The 14,440-nt window shown below is 42.6% G+C and overlaps 1 protein-coding gene across 1 annotated transcript in view; it reads right to left on the reverse strand.

The window, feature by feature from the left end:
• DNAH11 (dynein axonemal heavy chain 11) overlaps positions 1 to 14,440 on the reverse strand; it is a gene marked incomplete at both ends in the record, with an annotated part of 271,279 nt that overhangs the window by 158,009 nt on the left and 98,830 nt on the right. Inside the window, 5 exons of the mRNA XM_080921133.1 lie at positions 120 to 236; positions 2,551 to 2,696; positions 3,100 to 3,256; positions 6,487 to 6,647; positions 10,173 to 10,304. Coding sequence (XP_080777259.1) covers positions 120 to 236; positions 2,551 to 2,696; positions 3,100 to 3,256; positions 6,487 to 6,647; positions 10,173 to 10,304 — 713 coding nt within the window. The remainder of the gene's footprint in view (positions 1 to 119; positions 237 to 2,550; positions 2,697 to 3,099; positions 3,257 to 6,486; positions 6,648 to 10,172; positions 10,305 to 14,440) is intronic.

Below are 14,440 nucleotides of genomic sequence, written 5' to 3' on the forward strand. Positions count from 1 at the left end.
TTATCTCGAAGTTTCCCGTAGGAAATTAAATTCTCTGGTAAAATAAACGGCATGGTCAGAGCGAGCCAACGTTAGGTGGCACAACTGTGCCGTGTGTGAGCCGTGAGGCGTGCACTTGCCTGAACAGAGCTTTGAGGTTTTCTGGTAATTCGGTTCGACCAGCGTATCCCGGGTTCAGAGTGATAAATATTCCAACCGATGGCTTCAGCGGGATAGTCTCTCCAAGAAATACAAATCTACCATAAAGAGAACGTTGATGGAATTAAATGTGCTCACTGAACGGGAATGCTCTCTGACGGATGCAAGCCGCTGCAGAAATGCAAATGTGCGTTAGAAAGCTGTTTGTCCTGGGTAATTTTCTTTAAGATTCATAAGCACACATTTCGAATGTTTTGCAGCATATTTATTAAAAATACCCCTCTTCCCTTCTAGAATCATAATATGGGAAGCGTTTTTTCTCCCTCCCCATAGTCAAAAATGGAAGAATGAAGAGCCGACTACTTAACATTTAATGAAAGGTGATGATATTTTTGCCTTCAGTTCCTTGAATGGAGCACTGCACAGTGTCCATGCCCAAAGGAGCAGGAGGAAGGACTCCCCCACTCTCTGCAAGGTAGGACAGCCTGGTGGTTAGGTTCTGCTGGGCTCAGAGTGCAGAATGCCACACACCAGAGGTGACAATTATCCTCTTTGTCCCAATGTCCTCATCTAATAAAAGGGACAATAATCCTACCTACTGGTGGGGATCTGAAAGAATATGAGTGTAAATGGTGAACACCACCATGCCCAGGGCCCAGTGCATACTCAACGGATATTAGCTATGAGGTCTGCTACCTTCACCATGTGAAAGCTAAGAAGAATCAATGATTCTCAGACAGAAACTGGGTGCCCAGTTAGACCTTTGATGACCAAGGCAGTGAAATGCTAACCTGCAAAGTTGTAAGTGCAATAAATAAGTTTTTAGACAGGGCAGAGCAGACAAAAAGTAAGGTAAGCTCAGAAAGGTCTCCTGAGGGAAGGAGAAGGCTGAAGAAGTATCTCGGAGGAGGTAGAGCAGAGACACAGGTGCTCTGGACTTCTGGGGGGATTTAGATACTAGGTGGCTAACAGCAGGTGATTATTTTAATGGTTCTGATTAAAATGGAGAAATCAGGATTTTCCAAAATGTCAAGTAAGGGAAGGCAGGCAAGCTCAGCTCACAGAAGCCAGGTGAACGTGGCCAGGGTCTAAGCATCTCTCTCTCAGCATTCACAGTAATGATGGGAGGAGCCTCTAACAGGTGGACTCAGCTTAGGTCTATTGCTTAGATCCTGTAGGGTAAAGAGAATTTAATCAACTCATGAGACCATGAAGGAGCCTTGTAGCCTGTTTATGAACAAGCCTAAGAAGAAAGATCTCAGAAATGTAGGCAAAGGCACCATCAAGTGTGCCTGGGAATTTTCAAATCACTTCTGACTCCATTACATAAATCTACATAACAAAGAACAGCCTCAGATGACTTTTGGGTTTCCTCAGATAATGGGATTCTGAGTAAAAGCCAAATATGGCTGGGGATCAGACCAGAAAAACTCCAACTTCACTGACCCGCTACTAGAAGTGGGGTGGGTAAGGCAGCAGTGAGCATCTGGATGTTGGAAGCTGGTGTTAGAACTCTGAAAGGTTTTCTAAAAGGTGGAAACATACTTTTCTGACAACTGGAATCTTCTAGAACAAGTACACAGCTCTGAGAAAGGGAATGGGGTGGGAATCCTTCATCAGTGAGCAGAAGGGAAGTGTTCCCATGCACAAGTGACAGGAGTAGACTGCCTAAGCGCAGCTGTCTTCATGTCTTCCTGGAGGGAGGCTACCAAGAGAACTACATTCATGTGCTATGCTGCGCTCATTCTGGAGTTTTAGGCATTGAATTCCAGATACTTTGCTTTTGGAATAAGGTGCCACAGGACAAAGAGTTTACATTCCAGATATATCAGAGATGGTTTTGCCCCCGTCACTGGAGGAACATGAAGCTACTCATGGGGGGGGGCAACAAAGCTGGTGGGGATGGAAATTCTGGCACTTTGACTTGGGTGTATTAAATGACAGAGGCTAAAGAGACCTCAAACACGGGAGTGACGGGAGTGACGGCATAGAGAAGGGAGAAGGTGGCGGGAGGGGAAAGGCCTGTGAGCACCAGCCCGAGCAATTCTTCCTATCAGTCAACGTGGGACTCTGGAAGGGAGACCCTGTACTTTCCAGGTGAGAGGAAACCTGGAAAGGGAGAATGTGAGGGAGGGAGTGTCCTATGCCTTGGGTGAAGCAAACTCGAGACTTGCCAGAAGGCCAAGAAAGTCAAATACTGAAACCTCTTCTCAGACCTCAGCACAAAGCTACTAGTAAAAGTAGGTGAGGGTTATTCAGCATTACTATTCAAAAATTACTTTATCCATTTAATGTAACAGAGATAAGTTACAAAATACTGGAAAGGTAAGGCTATCTTCTGGTTGTTTGGTGTGAGGAGGATAGGTGGGTAGGAAGGAAGGAAGACAGACAGAAAGACAGACACAGGCCTACCTCTTCCTCCTGTTTCTGATGGCATCATGAATCATCTTCACCTGCACTGCCACCACAGACAGAACCTCCACTGCAATGCGGTTGAACTCATCAAAGCAGCCCCATGCTCCTGTCTGCACCAGTCCTTTGTAGATGTTTCCTATGGACTACAAGGAGATGTCAGAGTCAGAGAGGAACAGACGGTTTGGGATGCTAATGGGCGGGACAACCCTGATCTAGAAACCAAGTGCTCCAGAATCCAGAGCATTGGGTAACATCACACTTGGAAACCTCTCCATGTTGTGGAATTTTGCTTCATGCACAGAACAACTAAACCTATTGAGTAAAGACACGCCAAACCCTCAGTAGATGTACACACAATACAAACTAATTGTATGTTCAGCCTTGGACTGCAGACCTACACTACCATGAGGATGAAGTTATAGGAAAATTGAAAAATTTCAGAAATGAAAAATATTTCATGGCTCCAAGCACTTTAGACAAGGCATATGGCTCTCTCCAAGTAGGATTCTTGTGTCTAGAACACATTTTATGCATTTAATAACTTACCCTGTAGTCCATTTGCTCTGAGCAGTTGAATACATAAACCATCATGCCCAGGGCGTGGCCAAGGTCTTTGGTGGTCTCCGTTTTCCCCGTACCCGCCGGGCCAGCTGGAGCGCCGCTCATGGTCAGATGAAGTGATTGAGTTAAAGTGATGTAACACCTTCACACAACAAAACACAAACTCTGTGGTCAAGCCTGTCCTTTCATGACACACTGGGGATAGCTCATGTTTGAGTCAGAATACTTGGGTCTTTTTTTGTTTTGTTTTGACTTATTTTTGTTTTGTTTTGCTGATGTGTAGGGATTACAGTATTGGGGTGTTAACTCTTTATCAGATACATGGTTTCCAAATCTTTTCTCGAATTCCTCACATTGTGTTTTTATCTTCTTCATTGTTCCCCTGCTGTACAGAGACTTTTCACTTCGATGTGGTCCCACTTTTTCTTCCTTTTCTTAATCATGGTTTTGGTTTCAAACCCTGAGACTCGTTGTCAAGAGTCGTCTGAGAGCCACCCTCATGTCTGCTTCTAGTGGTCCATGTGGAAGGTTTCAATCCAGTACACACTGAAACCGGTGTAAGTGGAGGCCCAGTTTAACTTCTGTTCTACATTGTGAGGATGGATCTTGTGTTCCCCAGGCTGGCCTTGAACTCACGGTTCCTGGGGGTGACCTAGAACTGTTCCTTCTGCCACAGCCTCCCAAGTACCAAGATCACAGGCACGGTCTCACAACTGCCTCCGGTGGCCCTGTGCCATTTGTCAAAGATGCTATTTTTTTCTCCAAGCATACTTTTGTTCCTGTATTGAAAAGTAGCTGGAAATCTCAGTTCCATTCTGTTAATTACCGAAGTCTTGTGATATAATTTGAGTCAGACATATGGGTCCCTCTTCTCTCCCTTCTTACTTAAGATTGCGTTAGCTATTTCAAGGTCATTTGTGATTTCTTAAACATTTCAAGCTTTTTTAAATATTATTTCTGAAGGTAATATTGGGGTGCTGATATAGATTTAATTTATAAGCTTTTTAAGTAGTTTGAATATTTAAGAAATAGAAGTTATTTCAACTTACAAGTCTGGAATACATTTACACATACTTGTGTCTTAAAATTTACTTCACTAATGCTTTGTAGTTCTTAGCAATCAAAAAAAAAATTTTTTTTACTTCCTTAGCTATTTCTACAAAGGAAATAAAATTGTTTTAATGGATTATTTGCATTCTACTTTTTACTGCAGCTTTATTCACAACAGCCAATATACATAAACGACTTTATTTTGTTGATAGATGAAATGGGCCACACCCTTCCATCAGATGCAGGCTGAAGAGAGTTTCACAGCACAATGGAGGAGGAAAGACCAGAAACTAAGCCCTCTTTGTAGAATATGTCCTCTCTGCCTGTCCACAGTAGGAGCTGAGCGCCTAACCAATGTAGTGTGTGCATAAACAGCATCTTCAGAACACCTGCTTGGGGACATTTCCTTTGGACCCCTTTTCCACTGACAGCCCTGGAAGCGATACTTGGTTGGTCAGCCACCTACTAGCCCATGATATGGGCATGCCCACCTCTAGACCTACTACCATGAGACACCAGCTTCTATGTTATTAAGACACTGAGTTTCAGCCCCACCTAATTCCAAAGAGAAGTCCATGTCAAGTGTCAGGTGAGACACAGCAGCTGCACTTAGAGCAGCCACGCTCACAAAGATGCACAGGTAAGCCAGCGGGTGGAAGGGAATGAAACACACCATCTAATGCCCTTCCCAACATCATCTGTGCAAACCCGAGAACAGGCACTTTTAAAATTCCAAATGAAACACACAGAGAGCTTCCAATAAAAACCAAGTTTTACACAGCGGAATAGTTTGCATTTCCCTTCCTCTCTCCTGCACCTTCTCCTCTCTTCCCCTCTTCTCCACAGTGGTATGCACAGAGGACCTGTGGCTACTTTCAGGTAATTATGACAAGCTATGACATTCAATTCTTTTTCAGGAATACTGTACACAAATGAACTACAGAAGGTCATCCACAGCTTCAGGTAAAGTTAAGGAGAACTGGTTTAGACAAGCCTAAAAGCTGGATAATATATAAATGATGAACTTGTGTTATTAATGGGGACACAAACAACCCCAAAGCTAGAGAGAAAATCTCACGAGCCCCTCCAGGGTACCAGCAACACACAGCTTTTGTACAATCTGTCTGTACTTTGGTCATAGGACACAGTTAGAAACACCAAGGTAGGACTCCCCTCACCCCAAATGACAAAAGATTAAGTGTGCCTTCTCATACCACATAATTAAAGGGGGTAGAATCATGATAAAAGAATTCATATCCGGGAGACATCTCAAGCTCTGCGACATTCTACATATCTATTTGTGGATCAAGAAATAGCAATGAACTTTTGGTAGCAAACAGTTGGCTGGCCCTATGATTTTCTTGGCTCACTCTGGCTGTTTTCCTATCCTTGAAGGCAGCCAAGCTCCTGCCTACCTTGGAACTTCAGTACTTAACACTGCCTGTAAATTCCTACCCTAGAATCTGGGTGCAGCCAATTGTGCACTTGGGTCTCATCTCAAAGGTTTTCTTATTATACACAGATTTTAATCCAAACCTGCTCTGAAACCTGCTTTTGAAGCATCCAAGAGTGGTATTTTCAGATTAAGGGTGCTCTACTTGGAGAACCTATGCAAATATTTCAAAATCCAAAAATATCCCGAACTGGAAATATTTCTGGACCCTAGCATTTCAGACAGGGGAATGCAATCTGAAGTAAATGATTCCCTCCAGATCCTTTCAGACAAATCACTCTATTATAGCAGTGTACCCTAAAATAAATACCTGTCATTGTCCTCATCCTCATCTATGTGAACACCACACTCAGCCTGAACCTGATCACCGAGACAGCAAAGACACTGTGGACAGTTCTTAGCACAGCTGCTCATAAATGCTTGACACACCAACTCCTTTAATGAATCTTAGCTTCACTTCCATTTTCCTGTATGGAGGAAAATGGAAGTCATAAGAGGCTGTCCTCCCTATGCCTGCCCTTCCAAAGAGAGGACAGAGGGGACAATGACCACAGAGGTAGTGGGCAAAGGCCTCAGGTGCAGGATTAGGTGTGCACATTAATCCACACATACCTTCTCCATTTATTATGACTATATGATTTCTGTAATTCTTATTTGGTTCTCTTCATCTTGTCTCTACAGCTAACGTTTCGGGTCTCGCACAGCTAATTTCTTTGCTGCTTTCATGATCGTTCCCCGATTGGTCCATCCGCTCCCGGATTGGTCCATCTGCTTCCTGACTGGTCCATCCGCTCCCTTCAGCCTCTCCCACCCACTCCAAAGGAGACTGGGGCTCGGTTCTCCCTGCTGTGGGAAGCTGTGTTTGTTACCTGTCAGTGAGAGGAGTGATCACCAGCCGCGGACTGTTTCCCAAGTATTCATAGAAGTACTGGAAACGGGCGTCACAAATGTTCACCACGCAGTGCTTGCTCGCTTCCTCCCACTCGTGCCGGAGTTGAGACAGCCAGGTAAATGCATGGGGGCTGACAACCTACAATCATCACACAGTCTTAACACACTGGTCCCCGATAGTTCTGAGGCGACAAACGGATGGATCTCATCACTTCCGCTGACTCTCATTCCTAATTCTCCGGGAGGAACTCTCGTGCACCCTGTTGCAGATCTCAGCTGTGCGACTAATCAGAAATACGTGTGCACTGCAAGTCTTCGCTTAAATTGTCTTTTGTGCAAAAAACGGTATCAGTTCGTCCAAGCAATGATTTGGCTTTCATGAGTCACCCAGGGGTTAGTAAGTTTTGTATCTTTCTGCACATATTACACAGGTTCAACAAAAGATCATTTTCTCTATTAGAATTACATGTAACCCATAATTCCTGCACATTGAAGTATAAACTATACTTTCACCCGTGTTCATAGAACAAAACATTTAAATTCATTTTCATCAGATTACATGAAGATGGTTTTTATGGGCTACTCTTTCTTATATTACTCAATTTTAGCTATTACTTTTCATGTCTGAGAACAATTTCTGTCTCTTTCAGGGTTTGTGGGACTCTAGGGCTCCTTGGAAATCACTCCAAGTCACCAAAATTCTTGCCTATGAGTTTTTCGAAGACTAGGCATAAATCAACACCACATAGACGTGTGTTGTAGTAGACCAAGGATGCGTCAAAGTGTTTAGTGTAAAATAAGTAATACATTATCTGCATTGGTGGCTTAGTGGTAAGCACAACTGCTTTCTCAAATAATTCTAATCATGATCATAATCATATCAAATAAAAATCTGAATATATAAGAAAAGGCAAGGTCATACTCAAAGAGCAGATGTCAACAGCTCATTACCAAAATGAGAAAACAAAGAAGGTGGTGCTTTGCAAGGATTGATCTGAGATTAATTAAAAATGTTTACGATCCTCTATTCAACAACTAGGTCAAGGACTGTTTAAGGCTTATAGGAAACAGCATTTGTGTGTGGGCATGTATGTGTGTGTGTGTGTTTGTGCATACATACAAGTTCATGTGCGTATGTGCATGTGTGGGCAGAGGTTGACATCATCAGATGTCTTCCTTATAGTACTCCATCTTATTTTTGAGACAGAGCTTCTACTGTATTCAATGCTTTGGCTTGACATCTGGCCAGCCAGCATCCGGGAGGCTCCTCTCTCTACCTTTCTTATGCCAAGGCTCCAAGTACATGCAATAAGCTCGGCTTTTCATGTAGATTTCGGGATCTGAATGGTCCTCTCACTTGTACATGATTTCAACAGAGAAATAAGTGTTTTATGCTGCAAACTGACGTGGAACTGTCACTGTATTTTCATTTTATAAAAAGCAAGGTAAACAGGTTTGCTTGCATCCTTTAGAATTTTAAATGTTGCTTCAATTTCACTAGGATAATTTTTTTTCCTCTTCATCTTTTTAAAAATTCACTGTGGTAGTTGAGATACCTGTTTTTTCTGTTTCTTCTATGTCTAGTATTTGTTTCTCTCTTTTTATTTAAAAAATGTTTTCACACAATGTATTTTGATCATGTTCCTTTCCCTCTTAGTTCAAATAATACTGCTCCCCCGCCCCTCCCCAATCCCCTTCGTGGGCTCATATATTAGAGTGTTTGGTTCCTAATTGGTGCAGCTACTTGGAGAAAGATTAATGGAGATGTAGCATAGGTGGGAGAGGTGTGTCACTGAGGGCTGTGAGGTTTCGACAACCCATGGCCAGGCCAGCGCTTCTCTCTGTGTGTCTCTGTTCATTCATATTCCGTGTCTCTTTATGTTTCTCTCTGTCTGTGTCTCTCTGTGTCTCTCTATCTGTCTGTTGTCTCTGTCTCTCTCTCCTTCCCCCTTCCACTTATGGGTCAGGACGTTCACTCAGCCTGTCTACTCCAGTGCCTGCTTCTCATCTTAATGATAATGGACGAGCCCTTCGAAACTTAAGCCAGCCACGAATTAAATGCTTTCTCTTGGTTATGGTGTCTCTTTACAACCATAGAAAAGTGACTAAGACATCCTCCCAACTCCTCCCAGTACTTCCCCCAACCTTCCTACCCACTTAACTCCTCCCTCATTCACTCCTTTTGTCAACACAATAACAACTCCATGGTTCTTCTGTGGACTTTGTTTTGACTTTTATTTTTGTCTTATTGGTCTTCGTTCTTTGTGTTTTGTGTGAGTTTTATATTATTTATTTATTTATTTATTTATTTATTTATTTATTTATTTATTGTTTTGAAAGGGGAAACTTTTGTTTCAGGACCATTTCTTCCCACCAGAAAGTCTGTGGTGGTATTAGGTGTAGGGGTCCTACCACCAATGCTGTTCAGGAATGAGACAAGCACATTTCTAACATTAGAAAATAAGAGTATAATTAAGGAAATGAAGACTGAAAACATTTTCTTTCTCACTAAATCCTGCCAGCCCCTAAGAGACACATAGGTGTTCAAAACATATAGGTTGTAAAAGAAAAGTCAATATTTAGTGAAAACATTAGAAATAACCTCTTTAACAAGACGTATTTAGCCATGACCAGCACTAACATGTGTTGGCCAAAGCACTCTGGAATTGTGACCAACACTTTCTTCAGGAGGAAATGGGTCAGCTCTACACAGAGATGGTTTTAAGTGTGTGTGTGTGTGTGTGTGTGTGTGTGTGTGTGTGTGTATGGTATATGTGTGTATGTGTTTGTATATGCAGTGTATGTGTGAGTATATATATAGTATGTGTGTGTGGTATATATGTGTACATGTGTTTGTGTGTATGTAATATGTGTGTGTCAGTGTTGGTACTATATATGTATAGGTAGTGTATCTGTTTGCAGTATGCATAGAGTAGATGTGTATGTATGTGTGTGTATAATTTACATATGTGTAGAGTGTATCTGTAGTGTGTATTGGTGTAGTAAATGTGTATTTAGTATGTGTAAATTGTGTAGTATCCTGCATTTTTGTGTGTATGTATGTACAATATGTATGGTGTGTGTGTCTGTGTGTGTGTGTGTGTGTGTGTGTGTGTGCAGGCAATGCATACCACAGCACAGGTGTAGAGGTCAGAGGACAACCTTCAGCAGTAGCCCTTGTCTTCTACCTCTTTTGAGTTACTCTCATCACTACTGTATCCAGATCTGCTGGTGTGACAGTTTCTAGTGATCACAGGGACTGTGTTACTATTCCCTGCTTTCTGTGGAGTCTAGAGACCAGAACAATGGTCCGTAAGCAGCCTGGCAGGAACTTTGCCCACTGATCCAGGTCCCCAACCCCTACCCTTAATGTCTGAAATGCCATAAAGTGTTAAAGTGGTTAACTGTGTATGTCTTGGAGGTAAAAGCCACAAGGTTCAGATGCCAGAAGACAAGGTTGTAAAAATGAAGGCTTTTCTCATAGTCCTTGCTTTTGCCTCTGCACTAACTTTTAGACTAATTTAGCAAACCATTGGCCATTGCCCTGCTAACTAGCAATCCTAACATACCTCAAACAACCTCCCAGCACTAACTGAACTGTTGAAAACAGTGAATTTCTTAAACCCTACAATAAATCCCTTTCAGAACACAGTGACGAACTTGCCTTCTGAGAAATCAATTTTGCCACCACATCTCTGGCGTGGACGTCGATCGTGCAGATGGTCATGACCTTCTGCCTGTCTCCAGGTGAAAGTTCTCCCAGAAGAAGTGTGATCAGTGTGTTCAGCTGTGAAATCTAGAAGATTTTTTTAATATGAAAGAAGCAATAAGTGTCAATATTTGTTGACAGACTAACCAGACAATATTGTAGTGGAAATTTTATTCTTTGGGGAAAAAAAGCTTTAATTTATAAAACAAATCTCTAACTTGTTATTACAGAAGATTTTCACAGCACCTAGGGAGAGACAAACGTAGTGTTCCTCGTTGTCAGGAGAGAGCCAGGACGCAGTGATGCCAACAGCAAGGGCAGAGGTGGGGCTTTCTGCATACACGGCATAATGTGCCCTAATGATGATCCAGCCTGCAACTTTCACTCAGAACTACAAGATCTAAGAAGTAAAACCGGAGCTAAGCATAAGAGCTAAGTGGAAATTTTATTCTTTGGGGAAAAATATTGACCAACCATCAGCATATTAATCTGTTTAGTTTATAGTGATGATTAATGAGAAAATGCTCATAGTTAATGTTCATACTTTGACCCATTCTTCTTACCTCCATTACTAGTCTTGCTCATTTGGCTCCCAGATAGACATTTTCCAAGCACTTTTCCTCTTGAATGGCAGGTGAGGAAATAGAATAACATGAACGTCACACGCACATGCACGCACACACTCATGCACACGTGGGAGAACTGCTTCAGAAGTAACACAGTTCCGGTGGTAAAGTGTGGCCAGAAAGCTTGGAAAGACAGTCTCTCGGGTGCTGTGTGTTTGGTTTGTTGGCTGGTTTTCCTCGTTTGGTTATTCCCACAAAAGGCTTCTTTCCTAATCTCTTCCTTATTCAGGCTTTTTTGCAGAAGGAAAAGCACAAGCCCCGCCTTAATGATTCTTGCCATGATACATAACAAGGTTACCCTGTCTTCTTCAGCCCTGCAGAGCCCTGTCTGGTAAAAATCATCAGAGCATGACAGTGTGAGCAAGAAGTGAACACCAAGTTGGTGGAAGCCCCAGACCTGGTGAGTGGTCTGTGGAGAAGCCTATGCAGGGACTAAATCCCAGAGGCCCCTGAGGTTGCTGTGTAGCTGGACTCAGTAGGAAGAGGGAAGAGAAAGGCAGCATGGGGAAGCCTTCATACAGCAGCTCGTCGGTGCCTTCATATACACAACTTACACAAAATTAGAAGGTAGGTTTTCTGAGCACTGACAAAGCATAGTACCCCATTATCAACACATTAAATTTCACTGTAATCTCCCCACTCATTCTATACCTCATGTTCCGAGAAAAGCAAGTTTTCTGATCACACCACAAGGGGCAATATACTGAACAATAACAAGAATAAGTCCACTTTACAACGGCCTATTAACATCCTACCGGACCGACCAGGAAACTGTATCACAGATCTGCGAACTGCACTGCCAGTTCTGGGAGCAGGGATTCGGGTATCACAGTATGACTTCCGAGAGTACCCTCACTGATGAGTCTGAGGAACTATGGCCTCCCAGGAAGTCTTCCAGAGAACTGTAGCCAAACAAAAAGCCCTATTTTCTCAGAGAAATAAAAATATGTGCTGGGCCTTGTGGCTCAGGCCCATAAAACCACTTCATCAGAAGGCTGACAGGAAGAGCATAGTTCAGGGAAAGCCTGGGCTATAGAGTCAGTTCAGTCTAGCCTGAGCAACAGCCTCAAACACAAAAGGAGGCTGGGGGATACAGGGCAGTGGTAGAGTACTTTCCTAACAGGTATGTGGCCCTGGGTTCATTTGTTAGTATTGTTAAAATAAAATATAATATGTAAATTAGGTACCAAAATATGTATCAGCCCTGGTGGCACACATCCCTACCCACTGAGCTCACCAGCCTACACAGACTGAGAGAAGACGGACAAATAAGAAATTACAGACTGCACACCTTAGTAGTTTGGTCTGTGTGTACTGCAGCTTGATTTCTACCGCTGATCAGCTGTTCTCCTCACAGCGGCTGCTTACTGCGGTTTGGGAGGATGACCCGAGATCTGCCCTCTTGGCACATCTCAAAGGTACAATCCGCTGATACCAACGACAGTGCCAGTTTTAGCTTATAAGAGCTTCAGGATGTATTCGTCATACCAATTATTGGCTTTTTAAGGGTTCTTCATGTTTGTGACATAATTCCTATGCATCTCTGTGCCTGCTGCATTTCACTGGATGTGGTATACTTCACGGTTGCCCATACTCTCTTTTTTAAAAAATTATTTATTGGATATTCTCTGTATTTACATTTCAAGTGTTATCCTCCCCCTCCCATCCCCTTCCCATCTCCCTCCCCTCTCCACTTCTTTCCATGAAGGTGCTCCCTCTCCCAACCACCCTCTCGACTCAGCACCTTGGCATTTCCCCGACACTGGAAAAATGAGCCTTCACTGGACCAAAGGCCTCTTCTCCAACTGATGCCAGACAATGCTGTCCTCTGCTGCATATGCACCTGGAGCCATGGGTCTCTCCATGTGTGCTCATTTGTTGGTGTTTTAGTTCCTGGGAGCTGTGGTGGATTTGGTTAGTTGATACTGTTGTTCTTCCCATGGGGTTGAAAGCTCCTTCAGTCCTTTCTCTAGCTCCTTCATTGGGGTCCCCATGTTCAGTCTGATGGTTAGCTGTGAGCATCCTCAGCTGTATCTGTATGGCTCTGGCAGAGCCTCTGAGGAGACATCCATATCCGGTTCCTGCCACTAAGCACTTCTTTTGCCTGTACTATTTTAAGTGGCGTGAGTTTCTATTTTTTAATACTCTCTGCTTATGTGTATCTATATGTATGATCTTTTCATCTATCAACAAAATAAAGTCATTTATGTATATTGGCTGTTGTGAATAAAGCTGCAGTAAAATGTAGAATGCAAATAATCCATTAAAACAATTTTATTTCCTTTGTAGAAATAGCTAAGGAAGTAAAAAAAAAATTTTTTTTGATTGCCAAGAACTACAAAGCATTAGTGAAGTAAATTTTAAGACACAAGTATGTGTAAATGTATTCCAGACTTGTAAGCTGAAATAACTTCTATTTCTTAAATATTCAAATTACTTAAAAAGCTTATAAATTAAATCTATATCAGCACCCCAATATTACCTTCAGAAATAATATTAAAAAAAACTTGAAATGTTTAAGAAATCACAAATGACCTTGAATAGCTAACGCAATCTTAAGCAAGAAGGGAGAGAAGAGGGACCCATATGTCTGACTCAAATTATATCACAAGACTTCGGTAATTAACAGAATGGAACTGAGATTTCCAGCTACTTTTCAATACAGGAACAAAAGTATGCTTGGAGAAAAAAATAGCATCTTTGACAAATGGCACAGGGCCACTGGAGGCAGTTGTGAGACCGTGCCTGTGATCTTGGTACTTGGGAGGCTGTGGCAGAAGGAACAGTTCTAGGTCACCCCCAGGAACCGTGAGTTCAAGGCCATCCTGGGGAACACAAGATCCATCCTCACAATGTAGAACAGAAGTTAAACTGGGCCTCCACTTACACCGGTTTCAGTGTGTACTGAATTGAAACTTTCCACATGGACCACTAGAAGCAGACATGAGGGTGGCTCTCAAATGACTCTTGACAACAAGTCTCAAGGTTTGAAACCAAAACCATGATTAAGGAAAGGAAGAAAAAGTGGGACCACATCAAAGTGAAAAGTCTCTGTACAGCAGGGGAACAATGAAGAAGAAAAAAACACAACGTGAGGAATTGGAGAAAAGATTTGGAAACCGTGTATCTGATAAAGAGTTAACACCCCAATACTGTAATTTCTACACATCAGCAAAACAAAACAAAAATAAGTCAAAACAAAACAAAAAAAGACCCAAGTATTCTGACTCAAACATGAGCTAAACACCTGCACAGACTCAAATTTACCAACCGGTAGCGTGAAAATATGCTCATCACATTCAGTTTTCGGGGATGAGGCTCCACCCACATGAGACAGAGTCTGATACCCTGAGGATGTCAGAGAATGAATACCAGTGACTATACTCACTCACCTACTTATTATCCTACAACAAACCTTCAATTTCACCAAGAGCAGATGTGGCCATTCTTTTGTGCATGATACGCTCAGAATGCATCGCTTCCTAGATGTCAACCTCCAGGAAGGCAAGGACATTGTCTGCTTAGTCAGCACTTTGTTCCCTGAGCCACTGAAGAGCTGTCGAGTGAGTGAGTGGGACAGATAGAGGCTCGCAGCAC

Source organism: Micromys minutus (genome assembly GCF_963924665.1).
Source record: "Micromys minutus genome assembly, chromosome: 1".
Taxonomy (NCBI): Eukaryota; Metazoa; Chordata; class Mammalia; order Rodentia; family Muridae; genus Micromys; species Micromys minutus.